Source organism: Anomalospiza imberbis, chromosome 2 (assembly GCF_031753505.1).
Source record: "Anomalospiza imberbis isolate Cuckoo-Finch-1a 21T00152 chromosome 2, ASM3175350v1, whole genome shotgun sequence".
NCBI lineage: Eukaryota > Metazoa > Chordata > Aves > Passeriformes > Viduidae > Anomalospiza > Anomalospiza imberbis.
In genome coordinates, this window is record NC_089682.1 from 52,970,067 (window position 1) to 52,990,377 (window position 20,311).

General features: G+C 45.7%; 2 protein-coding genes and 1 long non-coding RNA gene across 8 annotated transcripts in view; 2 read left to right on the forward strand and 1 right to left on the reverse strand.

The window, feature by feature from the left end:
• GRAMD1C (GRAM domain containing 1C) overlaps window positions 1-8,571 on the forward strand; it is a 52,118-nt gene extending 43,547 nt beyond the window's left edge. For all 4 annotated transcript variants that reach the window (XM_068181081.1, XM_068181082.1, XM_068181084.1 and 1 more), the window contains exons 12-18: window positions 865-1,007; window positions 2,589-2,692; window positions 3,383-3,562; window positions 5,053-5,110; window positions 5,607-5,717; window positions 6,543-6,648; window positions 8,366-8,571. In XM_068181081.1, coding sequence (XP_068037182.1) covers window positions 865-1,007; window positions 2,589-2,692; window positions 3,383-3,562; window positions 5,053-5,110; window positions 5,607-5,717; window positions 6,543-6,648; window positions 8,366-8,443 — 780 coding nt within the window. In that variant the 3' untranslated portion in view covers window positions 8,444-8,571. The remainder of the gene's footprint in view (window positions 1-864; window positions 1,008-2,588; window positions 2,693-3,382; window positions 3,563-5,052; window positions 5,111-5,606; window positions 5,718-6,542; window positions 6,649-8,365) is intronic.
• On the reverse strand, window positions 4,943-8,438 carry LOC137468886 (uncharacterized). The gene is made up of 2 exons (XR_010996225.1): window positions 8,308-8,438; window positions 4,943-5,775 (listed from the first exon to the last, which is right to left on the reverse strand). It is a non-coding gene; the product is annotated as an uncharacterized lncRNA (long non-coding RNA).
• Window positions 8,572-9,096: 525 nt separating the features above from the next.
• On the forward strand, window positions 9,097-17,006 carry ZDHHC23 (zinc finger DHHC-type palmitoyltransferase 23). 3 transcript variants are annotated; one of them, XM_068181087.1, is made up of 4 exons: window positions 9,097-9,745; window positions 10,359-10,665; window positions 11,389-11,556; window positions 16,312-17,006. In XM_068181087.1, the coding sequence occupies exons 1-4, from the start codon at window positions 9,097-9,099 to the stop codon at window positions 16,349-16,351; spliced, it is 1,164 nt and encodes a 387-aa protein (XP_068037188.1). In that variant the 3' UTR covers window positions 16,352-17,006. The 3 variants fall into 3 exon arrangements, with proteins under 3 accessions (XP_068037188.1, XP_068037186.1, XP_068037187.1); XM_068181085.1 differs by lacking the exon at window positions 16,312-17,006 and adding an exon at window positions 12,360-13,818; XM_068181086.1 differs by lacking the exon at window positions 16,312-17,006 and adding an exon at window positions 12,360-13,818 and having other exon boundaries at window positions 9,534-9,745; window positions 9,970-10,665.
• The last annotated feature ends 3,305 nt before the right edge of the window (window positions 17,007-20,311 follow it).

Genomic DNA, 20,311 nt, shown 5'->3' on the forward strand with positions numbered 1-20,311 from the left:
AACTCCCATGAAACTTGTGGGGAAAAGTATTAACATCTCTTAGGAACTGGGGGTGAAAAGGTACAATTAAAGGCTTTCAGTGTCCACTTCTGGCCTCCCCAGTGTGAGAGGTGAAGAGCCTAACAAAGGGCCACTAAGATGATGAAGGGACTGGAGCACCCCATGTGAGAAATGGCTGAGAGCTGGAAATGTTCAGCCCAGAGAAGAGAAGACTCAGGAGCATCTTAAAATTTATAGAAGCATCTGAAGGAGGATGCAAAAAATTCTGAGTAAGGCCACAGATTTCAGTGGTGCCCAGTGACAGGACCAGAGGTGATGGACACAAACTGAAACACAGATGATTCCTTCTGAACATCAGGACACACTTTTTCACTCTGAGGGTGACAGAGCAGTGGAACAGGTTGTCCATAGAGGTTGTGGTACCTCCTTCCTTGGAGGCATTGGAAAGCCACCTGGACATGGTCCCAGGCAACCAGTTCTAGATAGTCCTGCCTGAGTTCTTGGACAACACAAGCACCAGAGGTGCCTTCCAGTCTCAACCCTTTTGGAGTTCTGCTTTGGGAAAGGTCTCAAAGAAAAGCTGTGGTCATGAGGCAGTGGCTAGCCTTGTACCTGGTATTTGAGGTGGCAGTGGGGAATTCCTGATGCTGCCAATGTTGCCTCTAGCAGGAGGCATCTTCTCTTTTCCCACCCCACCTATACTTGATACTCTTGACTCGTTTTTATAGTGGTTCTTCAGGCTTTCTCTGTCCTTGAGTTCACTTGGAGTTGGCTGATCAAGCCTAAGAACTCGGGCTGAAAAGCAGGGGGCGAAATTTGTGTACCATGAATATACCTTCTTAACTTCATTTTCTTTTTTGATAGATCCTCCATAAGCAGAGCCAGAAAGGTCAATCTTACCAGGTGGATGCTGAGGTGCTGACCCATGACGTGCCCTACCATGATTATTTCTACACTGTGAACAGATACTGCATCAGCCGCACATCCAGTCACAAGTGCCGGTTACGGTGAGCCTGCGTGCTGCACGGCGGGAGGGCAGAAGTCAGGGCAGGGATGTTCTGAGTTGATGATCACTGAAAGGTCTGCCAGCAGCACATAGAATGTTGTGTTCTCTTCTGAAAAATAAGCTTAGTTTATTTCTTGTCACATGTATGTTGTGCTTGGATCTCATTAATGCAGTGAGAAATTAACTGAGATGTTGATTCTGAGGTACAGAACTCATCTCCAAGACTGAACTGGGTCCTGACCAGTCTTGTATTTGTGAGTGCAGTTATGTGAGTGGGAGAAATTGGAAAAAATTGAGATGCTTTATTAGAAGGTTTCCCAGACATCCTTGCTAAGGGCCTGTAGAGGAGAATGGTTTCACAGGAATGTGCAGGGAAAATAGAATGTACTTAATTTTGCAATGAGGGTACTCAAGTGAACTCCATCTAGATAAGGAATTTCCTCTCCCATTTGTTGAAAACATTAAGTGGTGCTGTCCTTAGTAAGAGCTTTTTTTCTCAAACTTAATCAGTACTCAGGAAAGGTTAGCAAGCCTGGATTCTATTCTGGCTAATCTCAGGCTATAAAACTACTGAAAACTCCCTCTCTACTGGGAGAAGGGAAGGAAGGTCCTTGAAAGACTGCTTTGGATTTTTTTTGAGTGAATCACTGTTCTTCTTTGAGACCTAGACTTGTTTTTTCTGAGACAGCCCTAGCATAAGAGCAAAAACCTAGGTGCACATGGTGCACAGAGCATACATGTACAGAACAGAAGGCATGTGGTGATGTTACAGCTGGCCTTACTAAACTGTGTTTAAAATGGCTCAGAAACTATTTGAAAGGAGTTATTTTGTTATACCCTACACAATGGGCTTACACTGATTTGGAAGATTGCTTAAAAAGTTGAAAAAGGTGTATTCTAGGATGGTCAGTCTTCTTGACTGAAATCAAGGACTTTGTGTTTTATGAATAGCTTTGGGATTTGCTCAGTTACAAGCATGCCTCTGAAGGATTCTAGTCCAATTTATTTTTATTCTGGAAGCATTATTGATTAGCTTTACCTGAGGAATGCAAGGAATGCACAGTAGGAATGTCATTTTCCCCTCTATCATGCTCATGGAAAGACAGATTTTAATTTCTGTCTACTCAGGGTAGGATGTGAGCACTTGATGTGTGAGTTGTGATAAAGAATTTCACTTTCTGCTATTGTAGTGCCCATGTAATATATCACGTGTACATATACAAAGTAAAAATCATTATTATCTGGAAGCCTGAAATCTTGAATGCTATTTTAAATGTGTGTTGAAATGAAAATGCTTCAGAGGGTGGAAATCATCTGGTAGTCTGAGTCTGAAGGAAAACATTCTAAAATGTTTCCCATAATTTGGACATTTAGATTTTGATGCTTTAGCTAGAGATGTCTTTGCTACTGTCTGTCTCTTGCATTTTTTCAATGAAAGTGCTGCCCAGCTGGAGAGTGATGGCAGTTCCAGTTGGTATTGCAGATTTTAGACATAAGCTGGAGGCTGCTTCTGATAAGAGATTTCTGCAATTGCTGTACTGCCTTGAAGAGCACTTTTCCATTATTGCATTCTGTTTTCTAGGGTTTCTGCAGAAGTGAAGTACAAAAAACAGCCTTGGGGCCTTGTCAAGTCTGTAATTGAGAAGAATACCTGGGGAGGAATACAGGAAAACTTCAAACAACTTGGTGAGGCATTTTTTTTCTTTGTGCTGGACTAAGCAGGCTACCTTTGCTATGTATGTTTTTTGTGTCTCTCAAACCTGGCTCCTAGAAGAATGGCTTGAAAAAAAGGCAACACCTAGGCAGTCTTAAAGACAGAACTTCCTGTCATCAATGTATCTGCCAGTTCCAGGGTATGAAATAAGCCTTGTGGCTAACAAGGGGCTCTTGTATACCTGGCCGTAATGGCTTTCAGAAGGAAACACGAGGAGCAGCAGGAAAGCTGTTATTCTCAACTGCATGTGCTTATCTCTAAGAATTTCCTTGACTGTGCATATGAGAAGAGAAGCAGTGGCACTTGGCAGGCTCCATGAAAGTCTGTTCACAGCCTGGCCAGCCACTGCTGCAGGCTTACAGTCTAATACAATTTCTAGCCTTAGTCTAACAGTGTCTTGCAGTGCTCCTCCAACTGCTGTCTGGCATAGCACTGAACAATCCTGCCTGGGATGAGTGTGCACCACCTCTGCAGAGTGTTCTAAATGCCCTCTAGAAAATAGAACAGGGGTGGAGGTCAGGGTGTAGTTTGCGAATTACCTGCTTTAAGTTCATGTGCTGGAAGGTGTGCTTGTTCCTCTCATTGCCACCTTGCATAGCTCACAATTTGTCTTCAGCTTTGTTTTTGACAGTTTGGTGACCTTTTTTTTTTTTCCACTGTAGAATCAGATCTCCTAATGGAGGAATATGCAATTAATCAATCCATAGAAGACTCTGGGAAATTACTTGCTCTGAGACGAAGGCGACGCACTTTACACCGTGGTTTGGCAGAATCACTTCCCAAACGCTCTTCCCAACATTCCTCTGGTGACATAGGAGTAGAGTCCCAGGGCAGCTTAATAGGTAGGAATTTTTTTATATCAAGTGTTTTCCAAAAGGTATGTTCAAGAAAGTATAACTCTTAAAATAGTGCAAGAGTAGCACTTGTGTATATATTGCTCTTGTCTGTGATAGCAAATACTTTAACAAGTTCAAGGTTCTTCAAGCTTGCATTAAGTATATTTGGAGCATGCATGATCACTTTTATCATGAGTATCTCATGAAATTAAGGTAAATATCACCTTCATTTTTAAAACAAACAAAAATCAACCAAAATCTTAAATACTGCTCTGTATCTACAGAGGTTTGAAAATGAGATTGGGTCAGGGGAAAAAAAAACTGATTCTTGTAAAGTCTCTGAAAAATTTCTTTTTTTCTTCAAATAACTGCACACACAGGTCATGAGTTGATTGAACTTTGCCACTTGCCTCTTGGTCTTGTCATCTCTGTTTTGGTTATTGATTTTTAATGTTAAGAAGTCTGTTTCCCATATGCTTCTGTAATTTCTAGGTCACTGAAGCATTTCTTGCAGTTCTACTGCCCTTAGGCACAACAGACTTGGCCACCAGCCTATACAATGTTAGTTTCACCTAGAGAGATGAGGAACATCTGTGCACTAGTTTGCACCAGGGAATGTGGATTGCATGACAGAATTTGAATTGTAAACAGTGAGGTATGAGCAAGTACACTTACCTAAAGAGGGAGACAACACTGAGTATAGATAGCACTGAGAGAATATTTGGATCAGCAGCATGTGTAAAGGACTCTTTACCTATGTGACATTACTTCCTAATTACTTAATTTTGCTACTGTTGCTCCACCTTTTCAGATGAGGGTGTCTGTGTGTACACTGCAGCTTTTATGTTTGTCTTTTGTGCAGGGCAGAATGTGCAAAATTAATTATGTTTAAAGATTGTCGTGCCCACAGTGATAGGTGCTCAGTTTGTAGAGAACATGTACACTCTGTCCCTCAGTGTCTGATCCCTGTTGCCTGCTGAATAGCAGATGGCCTCTTGCAGGGCTGTTTTAAAGACAATAGATAAACCAAGTAGGGATGGGACAAGTTACAGGAAAATATGACTGACATTGGTTGTCAGAAAGGTAAATGTGAGGAGGAGCACAAGCAGGAGAGAGGAGAGAGCCACTTTGCAGCCTGTGTCTGCTGTGTGTGACTAGCAGCACATATGCATGTTAGTAATAGATGGACTGCAACCTTCTCAGGCTATTCAGGTTTAATGTGACCATGCCCCAGCATTGTGTTCTCCCCAGCACAGTGGGTAGGGGGAATTCTGATGGAAGAACCTGACTGTTCAGCCAGCTTCAGAGATGACTGCAAAAATGCCTTGGTGAATGTTGGTGATCCTGTGCACCTACATGACCTGATTATTTTTCTGTCAGAAGTTATTGAGCTATTCTGTGTGAAAGTGCTATGCATTGACATGTATCTATCTGCAGACATCCTTTAGGAATGTTTTTTAGTACTTTTTAACCTCCTTCTCTTTCATGCCCTATAGGAAGGAAAAGAGATGCAGTAAGTAGGACCACCACCATCATTGTAGTAATGAGTGTCTTGTAAGTACTCACTTGCATTAAAGTGTTGCTTGGCCAAGCTCATCTTGGTTTTTATTTGTAATTGTTCCTCATTTGCATATTAAGATTGCATGTAGCATGATAAACTAATTTAAGTGGAACATGTGGGTATGAAAGGGGAATAGATTGACTTGGAAATGACATGCAGGATAAAAATGCTGACTTGTCAAACTAGTCTACCTTACAGGTTTTCTTAGGTCTGATCCTATTAAAAAATAAAGTCTAGCATCTACTAATTCCTAATTTTAAAACTTCCAAGAAGAGATACTGTTGTTTGCCATTACCCAGCTTAATGGTCACTGCTAAGAATTGTTCAGATAGATATTAATTTTCAGTATAGTGCTGCCGTACACCTTTTTTTCTCGCAGGATGCTGGGAGGATTTTGTTTCCTTAGCTGTCTTTAGCTATGATCTTGTGTTTGCAGCATTGCAACTGAAATTGTTGCAAAATTTGATTTTTGTTCTCTTCTGTCTACAGTTTGCTGCTCTTGGTCTTGCTGAATATAACACTGTTCCTCAAACTCTCAAAGATAGAGCATGCAGCCCAGTCCCTTTATCATGTCCAGCTTCAGGAGGAAAGCTCTTTGAAGTAAGTTGAGTTCACAATCTTTGCTTGCTTTCTTCTTCAGCTTATGTAAGAATCTGATCTAAAGAAATAAATTATAAACAATGAAATTGAGTGGCAAGTTTTCCGAAGTGGCTGGGGCATGCTGTACTCCTTTGTTCTATGCTGAAATGCAGTGACACGTCTGACTACATCTTGCAGTAATAAATTTCTTCTTTGACAAGCTGTTTTGGGAGAAATGTTAACCTTAGTTTGCATGTATCAGCCTGCTGTGACTCATCTTCTGTGAATATCATAGTGCTGATCACAGAACTGAAGTGTTCATCCTGTGTGAACCAGCATGTTCTCAAATGGAATGTTAAAGATTCCTTTAGCTTTTTAGCTTCTCTCTGTGAGTCTCCTAAATCTCCTCTCCTTCACAAACTTCCATGTTATCTGTCTTTTGTACTCAGACACAGAAAGATGTTGCTTCCTCTTGAATACAGCATCAACAAAAAAGTTAAAAACCATATCCTGATTCTGAGTTTGGAAGGGGTGTGGGGACCTCCCATAGTGACCATCTCAGAACTGGTTAGAGCAACTTTCTTCCTAAGAAGGATCTTGCTCCCAAAAGTGTGGACTTTACATTGAAAACATAATGTGAGCACAGTTCTTTCCTGGTGGCTGTTGCCTGCAAAGGTCTGAGGTACTAGCTTCAAGAAAACAGGGATTGGAATTCAACTGCAAGCAGCTTTGTATGTGGCTTTTATAAGAGGATGCTTTGAGCAATGGTGGCAGAGAACAGTTGCTTTTAAAAAGACGTTGAGGTGCTTGTTTCATGTTTCTGATGTAATCTCAAATCTTTTTCAGCATATCCCCAGAAATTGTATCAAAAGAGGAGATACCTCAATATGATAAGGAACAGGTTAAACATGTGAAGGGAGTTTTAAGAGACTCAATTGAAATGCTTGAGCAGGTAGGTCTGAAAATCTTTCCTGGTGATGTTCTTGTTTCTCGACAACTCAAGTTTTCTCCCTTGTATTATCATAGCTTTTGTTTGATGTGGTCTGGTGCTAGATAAAGTTTTCTTGATCTGTTTTGCCCTAGGCTTGAGTTTAGTTAATAGGCAGGGCTTATGTTTCTGATGTTTTGGGTGGCTTTGGTTTTGAATTTGTTTCTTGGAGGGTTGGGGTTTTTTTTGGTTTGTTGCTTTTTGTTTGGGTTGATCAGTTTGTTTGTGTGTGTGTGGGTTTGTTTTGTTTTTTGTTGGTTTGGGTTTTTTTATTTGACTAAGATGTAAGTACTCATGTCAATTTTCTTAAACTTGTCAAGTGCTTAAGAGATGTGTTAATGCAATTCTGAATCATGACAAAGCAAAGACTGGAGTAATTCAAAACAGATTCCCTTTTATAAGAACACTCTTATTAAGATTTGTGAAGTGTTTTCCCATCTTATTATGGGGTTTCTTCATTCAGGTTTATCCTGGCATTTGCTCCCCATTACTCTTCTAGATATTGGCAAGAGCTTCACGTAGTGTTGGTATCAAGGGCCCATCTGATCTCCAGTGAAAAATAAATAAATTCTGCAGACCATATGTTTCTGAGGGGCTCCACAGAAGATAATCCTCCTTCACAGTAACTTAAAATTTTAGGCTTTTGTATACTACAGACACACACACACACAAAAAAGAAATATGTTGAATACTGTTGTGTCTCTTTGATCCTGAAGTCCATGACTGTTAAATCCTTACAATCCCTAGGCTGAAATTTCGACTCAGTACCTGAAGGACAGTGAATTAATGCTTTAGCTTTTACTTACTACTCAGGAATACTCTGATTTTAATTTTTTTTTTATTATATCTTGCAATGCGATGGAATAAATTATTAGTTTAGGAAAGCTGAAGGGGGAGTTCATGTGTACCTTTCTGCATCATTTGCTTTGTTCTTCCATGTACTAAAGGAGGTTAGAAAAAGAAGCCATTTTTTATACTCCTCATTTAGAGGTGTCTCTACATGCACAACTGCCATTAATCTATTAATTAACCACTTTGATTGTAACTTGAAAAAGCCCGAGTGCTGGAAGTTTCACTTTGGAGACAAAACTTTCTCCTTTTCATGCCCTTTTTATTTTCTCTGTTTACTATCCAAACAATTCCCAATTTTGAAGTGTTAAGTGCTTTTTGAACACACAGTGTAAAAAAAGAAAAGTGAGAATTTAGTCACCTTTTTCATCCAGAATAACGCTTTTTGTCTGGAAGTCCTGACACATCTTAATGCTTGCTACCTTATGTTTTTTGAGGGTTGTCAATAATCTAAACACGTTTTATGCACCAAAATGCAGTAGGAGGGCCAGGTAGTAAAAGAAAATTCATGTTGTGCTGCCATGTTCCTTGGAGTATTTGCACTGAACATTATCTGTGACTAAAAATGAGTGGGGTGGTTTATCTACTGTGCTGTTGTCTGGTGAGGTGTTAAGACTTTATCATGCTGGACTGTTAGTATTTATAAACTCCACAGAGTATAGCTGTTAGGAGAGCACAGTAAGCCAACTGTTTATGGAAACAGGGAGGAGGAAATCGCATGAAATTTTGAAAAGAAAAGGAGGAGTGAGACTTTATTTTCCTGATATCACTCACCCATGCAGGAGACTGACTTAAGTAATTGGTGTGGGGGGGGTGGATTGTATCTTCACAGCTGAAGATTTCCCTTTCCATGCTCCAAAGAAGCTTTGACCACTTGAACAGGACACAGAGCAGCAAGACTGAGAGTTAATAGCCACATCAGCTTTTAATTCAAGACATCGGAAGAACAGATGTGTGTGTGAGAACTTATGGGGTAGGGACTGTAACTATCTCCTCTGGACTCTTTACTGTTGCACAGAATAAAGGTTTGTGGAAGAAGTAAGTTGGGTTCTGCATTGCCATAGCTTGGCAGTCTTGTCTCTCCTGCCAGCCTTCTACCCTGGGGAGTCTCCATTCCAAACAGTGCAGAGCTCTTGGATCCATCCCAGGGTGAGTGAGTGAGGGCAGTTGTACTGCTGGTGAATGGATCTGAACATTTCAGAGGGGGAAGAACACCCTCAGCAGAGAACTGGGCTCGTCTCTTATGAAACTGCAGCTTTTTATGTCAACATAGAAAATGACCATCAGTGAAGAGTGTTTTGGAGAAAAAAGAACGTTAGTGGATTCACAGCCACAGGATCTTCATGGGCTTTTTTTAGCCATGGGGACCTTGTGAAACAAGTCACCATCTTAAGGATGAATATGCCTAAGATTAATTAACAGGAAAGGGTTTGATACTTGCATACTGCAAGCTTTGGCAGGCTGCCTTCTGCCATATGTTTCCATCTCTCCCAGAGAAATTTCAGCCCTCGGTTGTTTTCCCTCCATCAAGGGCTGTGTTTCAGCGTGGTGTGCCCACTGGTGATGAAACTCCTTTTCGTGTGCTTCAAGCGTTTTCCAATCAGGTTGAGGGAGAGAAGACGAATACAGAAAGAAAATGCAAGAAAACGCAAGGGCCCCCTCCCTCGAGGCTGGGCCGTGTTAGGAGGGCAGCGCTGGCTCGGGCGGTGCACAGCCCGTCGGGCAGCGGTGCAGACACGGCTCTGGGTAGGGAGGCGGTGCAGGGGCGGTGCGGAGCTGTGCGGCCCGCAGCTTGCCCCGGGCAGCGGGGCCGGGCCCCGCGCCGCCACCTGTTGCGCTGCCCCTTTAAGGCAGGTGCCCCCGCGTGACGGCGGCGCCGCCCCCCGCGCGCCCATTGGCGCGCGCCGTCGTCAGGTGGACGGTCCGGGCGGGGGCGCCGCCCCCCGCACACCTCGGGGCGCGCGCGGCCAATGGCGAGCGGGCGCTGCGGCGGGGGCGGGGCCGCGGGGCGGGGGCGGTGGCGCGCGCGGGGCACCTGAGGCGGCGGCGCCGGCGGGAGCCGCTCCCGGCCCCGCGGGAGGGACGGGACGGGGCGGGCGGCGGCGATGGACGAGCCGCTCTGCTGCTGCGAGTACGTGGACCGGCGCGGCCGGCGCAACCACCTGGCGGCGTGCTGCTGCGACTGCGAGGAGCTGGACGACGGCTGCGACAGGTACCGGCTCCGCGACCCCCGGGGGCCGCCGACTGCGGGACACCCTCCCGGCGGCGGCGGCGTCTCCGCGGGGCCGCCGCCCTGAGGGCGGGGGAGCCGCGCCCCGCTTCCCGGGAAACTTGTCGGGAGAGAGGGTAAGGGGAGGCGGCGGGAGCGGGACGGGGCAGGGGGCGGGAGCGCGGCTGTCCCGGTGCCAGCCGGCGCTGTGCTCCCCGCGCTCGCAGGTGGCTGACGTGCAAATCCCTGCACCCGGGAGCGCTGGAGAGGATCGCCGACACCATCGCGGACCGGCTGCGGGTCCCCTGGTTCTCGGGGGCCGTGAAGATCAACGTCAGCCTCGTGCCGCCGCTCGTCCTGCTGCCCGTCTTCCTCCACGTTGCCTCCCTGCACTTTCTGCTGGGACTCATCATCCTGACGTCCCTGCCCGTCGTGGTGCTGTGGTATTACTACCTCACCCACCGGAGGAAAGAACGGACTCTCTTCTTCTTGAGCCTGGGGCTCTTCTCCTTGGGATATATGTACTATGTGTTTCTGCGGGAGGTGGTTCCCCGGGGCCACGTGGAGTATTCCCAAGTGGTCACTCTCACGTGTGGGTTAATTCTTATGCTTGCAGCCCTGTCTCGAGCCAAGAAGGACCCTGGCTACCTTCCCATCCCAGCGGGCAACGAGAAGCCATCGCACCAGGGTTTGCCCAACGAGAGTATTAGAGGGAGCTCCAGCGGGCTCCATGGCGTTTCAGGTGCTGCCAGCAGTCGCGCTGTGAATGGGGAGGCTAAAGGTTATTGCAGGATGTCAGCTGAGCAGCCAGCAGGTGTGAAAAAGGACTGGTGCACTAAATGCCAGCTGGTCAGGCCAGCCCGAGCAGGGCATTGCCGGCTTTGTGGCAGGTGCGTGAGGAGACTGGACCATCACTGTGTCTGGTAGGTTTTGCACTGCTGAGGCTCCCTGTGTTCTGAGTTCCCTCCTTTTTAAAGTAAGCTGCTTTTTTTGCAGTCCCTGGTAAATAGAGTTGCTTTTGCTATGTACAAGACCTTATGACACTCCTTAAATACAAAAAGCTTTGTATTTATCCTTTAAAAGAACAGTTAGAATAACTGTTTACTCTTAGTGGATTGACTTGATGGCTGAAAGCTTCTAGAGCATACTTCAGAATTGCTTTTACTGCTCTACTGTTTTTCATCAGTTTGGGATTGCTTTTTGTGTGGGTTTTCTTGAATTTGGTTTTTTTCCTTGAGACTTGATCTGTGGAGCACTACCAAACCTGCAGTTAAGTTGCATTAGTGCTCTCCTGGGGCAAGGGAACCCAAAGCTGCCTTTTGGGTGTGCCTGTGGTGCTGGAGCCAAGGGGCAGTAAGTTGTAACATGTCTCAGCAAAGGATATTACCCCTGCTAAAAAATTGATGCAAATAGTCTGCTGCTGTTACCCTACAGGTTTATTGTCTTGTGTTTGTAACCTTTCTATATAAAGTTATAAAGATTCTTTGAACATTTTTCAAAGTTCTTAGCCTGTGTCAACTGGAAACACCTTGGAAATCAGGTTCTCTGATTTCTCGGAGCTGTGGGGAAGCTGGGGAAGGGAGAAGAAATAGAAGACAGTTTCTTTTCTTTTTTGAAGCAAAGTAATCTTTTCTTTCCTTTTGGAGGATTAACAGCTGCGTAGGGGAGCAGAACCATCAAGCTTTCATCCTTGCACTCTCCTTCTTCATGCTCACCTCTGTGTATGGGATTACCTTGACCCTGCACACCATCTGTAGGGGCCGAACTCCATTTGTGGCATTGTTCTACTGCCCCGGGGCCTATTCTGACTACAGGTGAGATGTCTGTCTCAGGGAGAGCTGGGGTGGGAGCAGGCTGGCTCAGGCAGCTTAGTTCCTGTTCTTGTTTTGCTGGCTGTCAGACCTGAATGCAAAGCACTTCCTAAAAACCTCTGGAAAGCAGAGACGCATTTCTGCTTTTGCCAAGGTGGGCAGCCTGAGACTTGGAGAGAGCTCACTATTTATTTGGAAAAAGTTGAAGGAGCTAGGATTTGAAGTATTTATTGTGTTATGTATAGATGTTCTTTTAAAATATGTATGCCCCCCGATGCAGGTAATGGTCTGACAGCCTGGAATCCACATGCTCACTCTCCCTCTCTTTCCTTTCTATTTATCTAGTGACTGTCCTCCAGGTTATCTGCCTAGAACATGCTCTGTCTGGCAGTGAAGGTGGTGGGAGCTGTTGGACATGAGTTCAGAGACACAGATGGGCAGAGTACTGCTAGTGCTCAAGTGACTCTTTCTTCCTCTATTCCATCTTATGACTTGTAAAGTGAGAGCATCCTAGGGTCCTTAAATAAGGCCTGAGCACCATTACAACAGAAAGAGTAAAGAGCTAGGTTGTGTGACAGCAGTGTGTAAGAGTAGCTCTGCTAGCAGTAAAAGCTCTCATTAAGTAAACCCTGAAGCTTTAATTTTGAGAAAGCCTTTAAGGATTATCTGATGAAAGCAGCAAAGTGAGATCACTGTGGCAGATGTAGACAGGGATTTGAAAGGATAGTGATTACCAGGGAAAGTCACTTTAAAGCAGCTGCTCCAGTACTAAATGGCTTCCTTCCCATCTTTTTCCCTGCTGCCAGCTCTGCTCTGTCGTTCACCTGTGTATGGTACTGTGCCATTGTAACAGCTGGCATGGGATACATCCTCCTTATCCAGCTGTTGAACATCAGCTACAACGTGACTGAAAGGGAAGCTCGGCTGGCTCTGCGGGACAACACCGGGCGCAGACTGCTGGGCGGGTTAGCGATAGATACTGGCCAGTATAACAGAGGACTCCTGTGCAATTGGGGCCACTTCCTGAGCCTCGGGTCTTCTCCTCCACAGCGCCTTGCAGAGGACATCGTGTGACATGCCTCTTTCTGCAGATGGCGTTGTGTCATGGCTCACTGACTTTGTTTAGCAGGGGAGCAGCCCCTCCCACCAGGATTCCTCCTCACACAGCATTTCCTCGTGGTCATTATGTGGGCTATCCCCTCACTGACAACAGCAGATGTTTTCCCTGGTGGAATGGTTCTTCACATGCTGTCAGCCAGCAATAGGATGCCGAAAGCAGTAAGCCATATGTGCAGGTGGGGAGAGGAGGAGCCTGCTGCCTTTTTCCACTGTGGGAAACAGTGAGAAGAGCACAAGGTTTTGAGAAATGGAGTTTCCCTTAGATGTGAATACTGGCATCAAGAGGAACCTGCTGCTGGGCTTCAGAGAGTGCACTGGTTCCTGCAAAGGTTAAGGAATCCCTGGGTTTGTACCTACATGTGGCATTTTGGAGATAACAGAAGAGTGAACTTTGGATACAGATAACAGATGGACTCCTGCAGAAACCAGGCTCTTTGGCTAAAAGAGACTGTCTAGGCAGTCACTGGGCAGTGCTCTCCTCCCTGGTGCATTTATTGATTTATTTTTACTATCTCTGATTCCATCCAGCTGTGTACATGCTTCTGTTAAGTGCCTTTGTGAGGTACGTTCCTGTGGGACTTTGTAAGATCCCTTTACCTCTTGACCCCTAAAGTTGCTATTCCATCCCTGTCTTTCTAAATGAGTGAAGAGATCCCATTGTTCTTTCTCCAAGCTGGGTCTGTATTGGTTTGAAGGCTTTGCTCATCTCCCTCAAAATGTTTCTGCTCTGATTATGGGTTGTGACATGTGACAGCAGGTAAAGACACCAAGTAAGGAGTTTTGAAGTGACAAGTGACAGTGAACTTTGAAGGCAAAACAAGAGTGCTGCCTCTCTGGTATTACTGTAGCTTTATGGAAATTACCTTTATCCTATGTCTAAGGGAGAAGGGAGTCTGTGGGAGAGTAGGCAATTCTGCTAGCAGCATGTTTGGTAGGTAGCATCTTGGTTGTGTTGCTGTTAGCACAGTGATCTTGTCTCCTCTCAACCTGGTTACTGTGGAGCTGCCTGAATGTAGATCTGATTTCTCAAGCCAAGGAACAGATCAACCCTAAGGTACATAGAGAGAGGTAGAGGATGTGTTGGAGGTGTTTGTTTTTTGGGATAGATGACCTGTACTGGCAAGTAAATGAACCTGTTAAAATGTGCTCTACAAGAGGGCCATTTTTTCCTCCTCAGCCTGCAGCTGTATTATGGCCTGGACTTGACCTTCAGCCAAAATAACAAGGTTTTGGTGGCAGTGGTTTCTGGATTTCATAGGTGGGATTTTTTGTTTTAAACCCTTTTTATGTATGCTGTTGGCCCTGCAGTAATAGGAAAGGTCTGGCTGGAAGAGCTCGGGACCATGGTGCAAGAATTACAGGTTTGGGCCTAAGGTGCAAAAGCAGAGCTAGAGCTTTGTCCTAGCTATGGTGTTTTCAGATATGTGCAGCATGCACGGGTCATGCCTGTCCCTGAGTGCACAGGCATGGCAGGCAGCTGGGGGATGTTGGGCGAGTGATGCACATTCACTGTGCTGCTGTGTGGTAGCTTTGAAGAATAAATGGATGGTGCATGGTGCCAAAAGAAAGCAGGGTCGGGGCTGTCCCTTGGGATCCCTGCCATAGTTTTTGAGAGTGCTCCTCATGATATGTCCCAGTTTAAGGTAAAGACTGTGTTGCTCTTTGCACTGTTTCGTTTCCTCAAGTGGCACATTTTATAACCAGAAGATAATTGAGGAGCAGCTGCATTTGGAATGTGGCTGTACAGTCACTGAATTTCCCTTATTTCTTTTTGCCCCTTTTCATCCAGTGAGCAGTTCTTTATAAGGAGGTAAAGTGACAGCTCTTTTGCTTCCTACCGCTAACCAAGCATTTTCTTGACCCTAATATGAATAAAAAAGTGCCGAGCTGGACTGTGCAAAGTGTTCTTTATGACCTTCTGTTTGGATCTTGAAGCCTAATCCTAGGAGTTCAAATTGAGACAAAGTTGCTTCCACTTGAGTTGTCTGTAAATGTTTCAATGGCACATACCTATTTTGTGATGCCTGTTGAGATGATGTCAAGTTTGGCAACCCTGGAGATAAGGATACAGTGGGCTAGCAGGATCTTCTTAGATCTTACCCTTCTGGCACTGAGGGAGATAAAGGCAGAAGGACTTCCTGGGCTAAATGAACCCCTGCAGTGGACACAGCCAATCTGTCTGTCCCTGTGTGCTGCATGCACAGGAATCAATCATGCGCCCACAGGCTGAACAAACTGTGGGAGCTTTTGCAGGTTTGAGATAAGTGTTTTCTCAGAGTTCTGCTACTCCTGGCTGGGAGAAAGCAGGGCAGATCACAGGGCACTTCCCTGGCAGTGCTGACCCTGTGGTGCTCACTTGCTCCCACAGGCAGAGATTGGTTGCACCTTTGCAGCCTGTCTGTCACTGTAGCCTAGTCTATTAGTGAGTGGGAGGTTTCATCTGAACTGCTTACACCGAGACTCTCTGGGCTGTTCTCCCAGGCAATGTGGAATTTGGAGTGCAGATTAGGAGCAAAGGACCTGAGACTAATGTAACTATTCCATACCTTGGTCAAACATGCTCCAGTAGAGTGGAGGCAAAGTGCTGAAGTAAATTTCGGTTTTTGCACTGGCTCTAGGGGGAACTGAAACCATTCAGGGCACTAAAGGGTTGCAAGGATGGAGTTTTTTTCTAGAAGGAAAATGCAGTGCTGGTTCCTCAGTGAATAGGAGGTTCAGGTGGCTGTAATCTGCATAGTAATGGTGACCGTTTCTTTAACAGCATGACATTGGTTTACCTCTTCTTCCTGATAGGATTTGCTTTTTGAATGCTTTGGGAGATGAGAAGTATAAAGTAATAGGATATTTGAAAGGCATCTAAATGGGCAGAAGAGTTTCAATCCCTTCAGATGCATATGTGGGAGCTCTCCTTTTAACATTCCTGAGAATTAGCAAGAAACCCTTGGAGGGTAATGCTGCCTTTCCAGTTATTGCAAGGGCAGACTGTTGTGATCTGGTGTGCTCAGGAACAGTTTCTTCTCTGACTAATTTCCTGCTGAGCTTGGTACTGGCCATGGTGGTAGAAAAATGTTAAAATCTAGGCATACAGAGTCAGTCCTTGGGCTTCCTGTGTTAGTAGCTGCCTAGATCCATGCTGCCTGGGGGTTGGAGCAGTGGGAGCAGCCTGCATGTGACAGGGCACTTGTGGGTTGTGTGTGGCCTTCAGGCAAGGACCAGTGTCTCACCTGTAAAGCTGTATGCCTGGCAGTGCAGAAAATAGTACCCTGCTGGCTCTTGAAAGTTCTCCCTGAGTGTGAAGAGAGGTCCTAAAGCTGATCAAGAGCAGGGAAGGATTTTGGTAATAGCCACCCTTGATGTTTTTCCACCCAACCTTTGGAAGTTAGTTAATCTTGCTTTACCCATGACCTTTTAAGAGGCATTTGTTGTTTCACAAATAGTGTGGACTTCTGCAGACCAGGCAGCTCTTAGCGGGCCAGGGTTCTGGTTTTGCTGGTGTTGTAGTGTTACCCCCTCAGTGTCCAAATGCCATCACCCCACTCTTTGGTGTCTGTAGTAGGAGCAATGCACCATTAGATACACCCTGTAAGTGATGGCTTGGCACTCTTTAACTGTGTCTTCCTGCATTGTGCTTTCTTGTAGGCAAGTCACAGGTCCCCACATGGACTGTTTCTCCATTTAACTTGTCCTCAAATGACAAAAGTCACTGGTGAGCCTGAGCTGGTGCTGCTTGTGACTCCTAATCACATTTCAGCCTTCATGCTATGATGGTGCTTTTTTTCCCCTTCAAAGTAGGTTGCTTTCAAGTGTCTTAATGAAACCATTTGCTGTAAAATTTCTTCTGAAGATAAAATGGATACTGCCTCACTGCCTAATGTCTTAATAATGTGCTTGGTTTTTTCCTCCTATATGAATGTATATTGCCTCATTAGGGCAGGAAGCATGTGTGATTATGGATGTGTTTCCCTGTATTCCTTTCAGTGAAAAATTCTACAGTTACCTAGGCCTTTTTTTTTTTTTTTTTTTTTTGCCACTACCAGGATGTTCTTGCAGCAAAAATCTGTTTGCAGACAGGTGAGGTTCTTTCTGAAATGTGAGAATTCAGCCTCCCAAGATCTTGTCTTTATGGAATTCCTCTGCTGATAATGTGAAGAGTGATGGGCTCTGGAAGAGAGTGGAAAGTATTTTTTTTAAACCTGAACTTTAGGAAGAAACTTTGTGAAACATTTGTGAGCTTTTTTGAAGAGACTGATGTGTCTATGTTTGTGTCCATTTTGCATCATGTTCAGTGTTTCCAAATGGGCATCAAATGAATCAAAATAAATTAATGGAAAGGATCTGTGGAGTGGCCTGTTGATTTATGCTGACACATGCAGGCAAACTGAATGATCAAAAGCTGCCACTATCTCATGGCTATTCAGCTGTGGGCTGGACTTGGGAATAATGGAGCACCAGGCTAGGGAAAACTTGGGAAACAAATGTTCTTCCAGTTCTGCAAAAGTTTACCTTTGGGTTTGTTGGTAGTGAGATGAGAGACCTGCTGGCAGTTCTCAGCATGCTAGAAACATTCCCTCATGGTAGCAATTTGAATGGGGATCTTTCAATCCTATGAGCAATGCATTATCAGTATTTGAGCAGGTTCCTGGCCTTTTTATCCTCTGTCTTGCTTTACCCATGACACCTGCCCACATAATATATCCAGAACCCCAAAAAGGAACAATCTCTTGCTTTAAACCCTTTTCTAAGCTGTATTTGGAAATGACATGGATCTTCTCCTTGTAGATAGTGGGAAGAGATACAACCTTTAATTCTGGTGGTATCTTGGGACAGCTGCTCAAAGTCAAAATAACTTAATGAGTAGACTCACAGGTGCCTTTGGTCTCCTTTGATTTGCCTGGGTGGTACTTCTGTCTGCTGTTCAGCTGTTTGTTTGAAGATAACTTTGCACTGCTGACAAGGACCTTCCAGCAGGGTTTTAGTTGGATGAGACTGGTTTTTGTAGAAGGTTGTCAGGTTGGACACCCAAGCATAACCAGCTTTGTTAACTCCAGTGCTGTTGATGGGGACACAAGAAACTTCTGTCTCTCCCTAGCTTTTATTTTTTCCCCTGATGTGGCTGGCTGTGCTGGCCCTGCAGAGCAGGGCCATTCCTGGAGTGGCAGCTCCTGTGCTGGGAAGGCCAAGGTGCACTGCTGGGGCAGGTGGCTGTAATGGATAACAGGCCTGCAAAGATGTGGGCTGTGGATCACACTGCAGAGGTCCATGGACCCCTCCCAGACTAACTATTGTTCCTCCCTGCCTAGAGGGAGGAGAGGAAATTGTTTAATATTTCGGGCACCCTTTCAGATCCAGTTTGTGCAGGGCCCAGGGGACTTGGAAGTGACTGGTGTACAGATTTAATGAGAAGATGGTATTTCTGTGGTTAAGGTTTTTGGGAAACAGTGTAAAAACACTGTAGGGCAGGGGTGTTGGTAGAGGATGGGGAGTTTGCAATCTGTATTTGCTGTTGTACTGCAGTAAAAGTCCTCCCCCCACCCTGTGCAGGAGAACGAAAGCCTAGCTGTGCAGTCACCTCCCTCTCTTGCTAAGAAAAGCAAGGAGCTGACAGGCAGGAGTGTGCCTGATCTGTGAGTGTGGGCTGATGACCAGCATTAAGGCAGTGACATCTGCATCTAGCCAAGCGTTGGAGCAGGAGGAATGCTCTGGCACAGCTGCAGGCTGAAGCCGTTTCCTTGGTCTGACAAGCTCTCTCAGTCACCCTCCTGTGGGAGCCTCAATTTGCAAAAGACCAACATTATGCCAGGGATTTTAGGGGTATCCTGTGCATCATATGGCATGGCCTTCCTTCTGCCAAGGAGGTATGAGTTGTTTCAGCCAAGTGTGGCTCAATAGGGAAGTCAAGGGGCTTCTCATCTCCCTTTTGATTTAGACCATGTTCAGTATGAATTTGCCTGATCCCTGAACATGTTCCTTATCCCTCAGCTGGATCTAGTTGAGGCTTCAGCTCCATGCTTGCACTGGCAGTAGGCAGGGCTGTCAAAGCACACCCGGATCTTCTTTTGGCTTCTTGCTGCTGCGACTGTCCAACCAGAGTGTCTTGTCAGGAGAATCTTTCAAAACTACTAGGAATAGAAGGAACCCCTGGAAGGTAAGAGTATTGGAAGCAAAGGGCAATTTCCAAAATGTTGACTGTACTTCAAGTTCTTTGGAGGCAACTAAGCCCCACATAGGCAGCATTATTTTCATGGATGGTGAGTGGGCACTGAGATGAGTGGGAGCTGTGGGCTTTGAGGACAAAATGTGCATTGCTGGGGAAAGAATCTGCAGTTTAGTAAACTGGATAACACCCCTGAGTAGCCAGAGTGCCAAGCCACCATTTTAGCTGTGCAAGATGTAAATTCAACACATACCCAGCTTATCACTAGTGTTAATTCCAGGCTGCGTGTGGGCACATCCATGCTACTGCTACAAACTCCTGTTCCTCCCCTTACAGCTGCAGCATGTCCTGTCTCTGGCTGGCTGGAATGCTGCCTTCTCTCCAGATGGAGATGCTTTCTCTCTCCTGCCTTTTGTCCTCTGGGTCAATATTGTCCTTACACTGTAAATCCAGGTGGAGGGTGGGCCAGAGGCCTTCTTTGCTGTGTTCATTGTCAAGCCCCAGTAGGGAGGAAAATTCCAGCAGAAAAATGGGAGTATAAGGCTGGTTCAGGAGTTCCAGGAGCTTGTTGGGCACTACATGGCAGAGACTTCCAATGGGAAAGAATGTCCTAAGAGCAAGTCTGGTTGCTGGCTGCACTGGGGCATTACTTTGGGAGCTCAGCCCCAGCTCTGCTCCTCCCTGCCTGTTTGGCTCAGTCCTCTGCAAAAAATGCTCCCTGCTCTTCCCCGCAACACGTGTTATCCAGCCTCTCCCAGCTTGTGCTTCCTCTCACAATCTGCCTCTTAATGCAGCCAGATGGTCTGAGCTCGCCCACACTCCACGAAGGCACCTTCAGCTCCCTGCGCTTGGAGAACGCGCTTGTCTGACCTGCTGCCGGTCAGGCCTGCACCGCGCCTGTGGGAGACAGGGAATGTTCGGCTGTTGCAGAGGATGGCTGTGGGAGGTACCTGGGAGTGACAGCTGTCTTCAGACATGCACCGACAGCCTGGCTTTGTGGGCAGGGTCCTTTTTCTGGCCGCATCCCTGTGTCCACATGGACAAATTCCTGATGCTAAAGCTCTGCAGTGCACTGCTGTGCTTGGGCACCCACCCTGTCCTATGCCACTTTTGTCTGCAGCACTTAATGCTGGTCTAGGTCCCTGGCTCTGGCCTTCTGTCCAGTGCCATTCAGTTGGCTTGACACAATCTGCACCGACAGCTCAGTTGTATTAATTTCAGATTTGGGTTTATTGGAAACTTTCAGTGCATATATAGGTATTACTAATGATCTGTTACAAGATAACAGTAAACTGTTGTCTTTCTGGTGTTACTCAAGTATTTCCTGTACTGCCAAATGCTTTTGGAGAGCTTTGCCTGTCTTGCTGTGAGAGGGAAATAATTCCAGCTTCCTGCCTTATGTTGTTACTAAGACACGGTGTACCTGAATGGCATTACCCTGTCTGCATTATGCTGCAGGTTAAGGTTAAACAGTAGTATGAAACT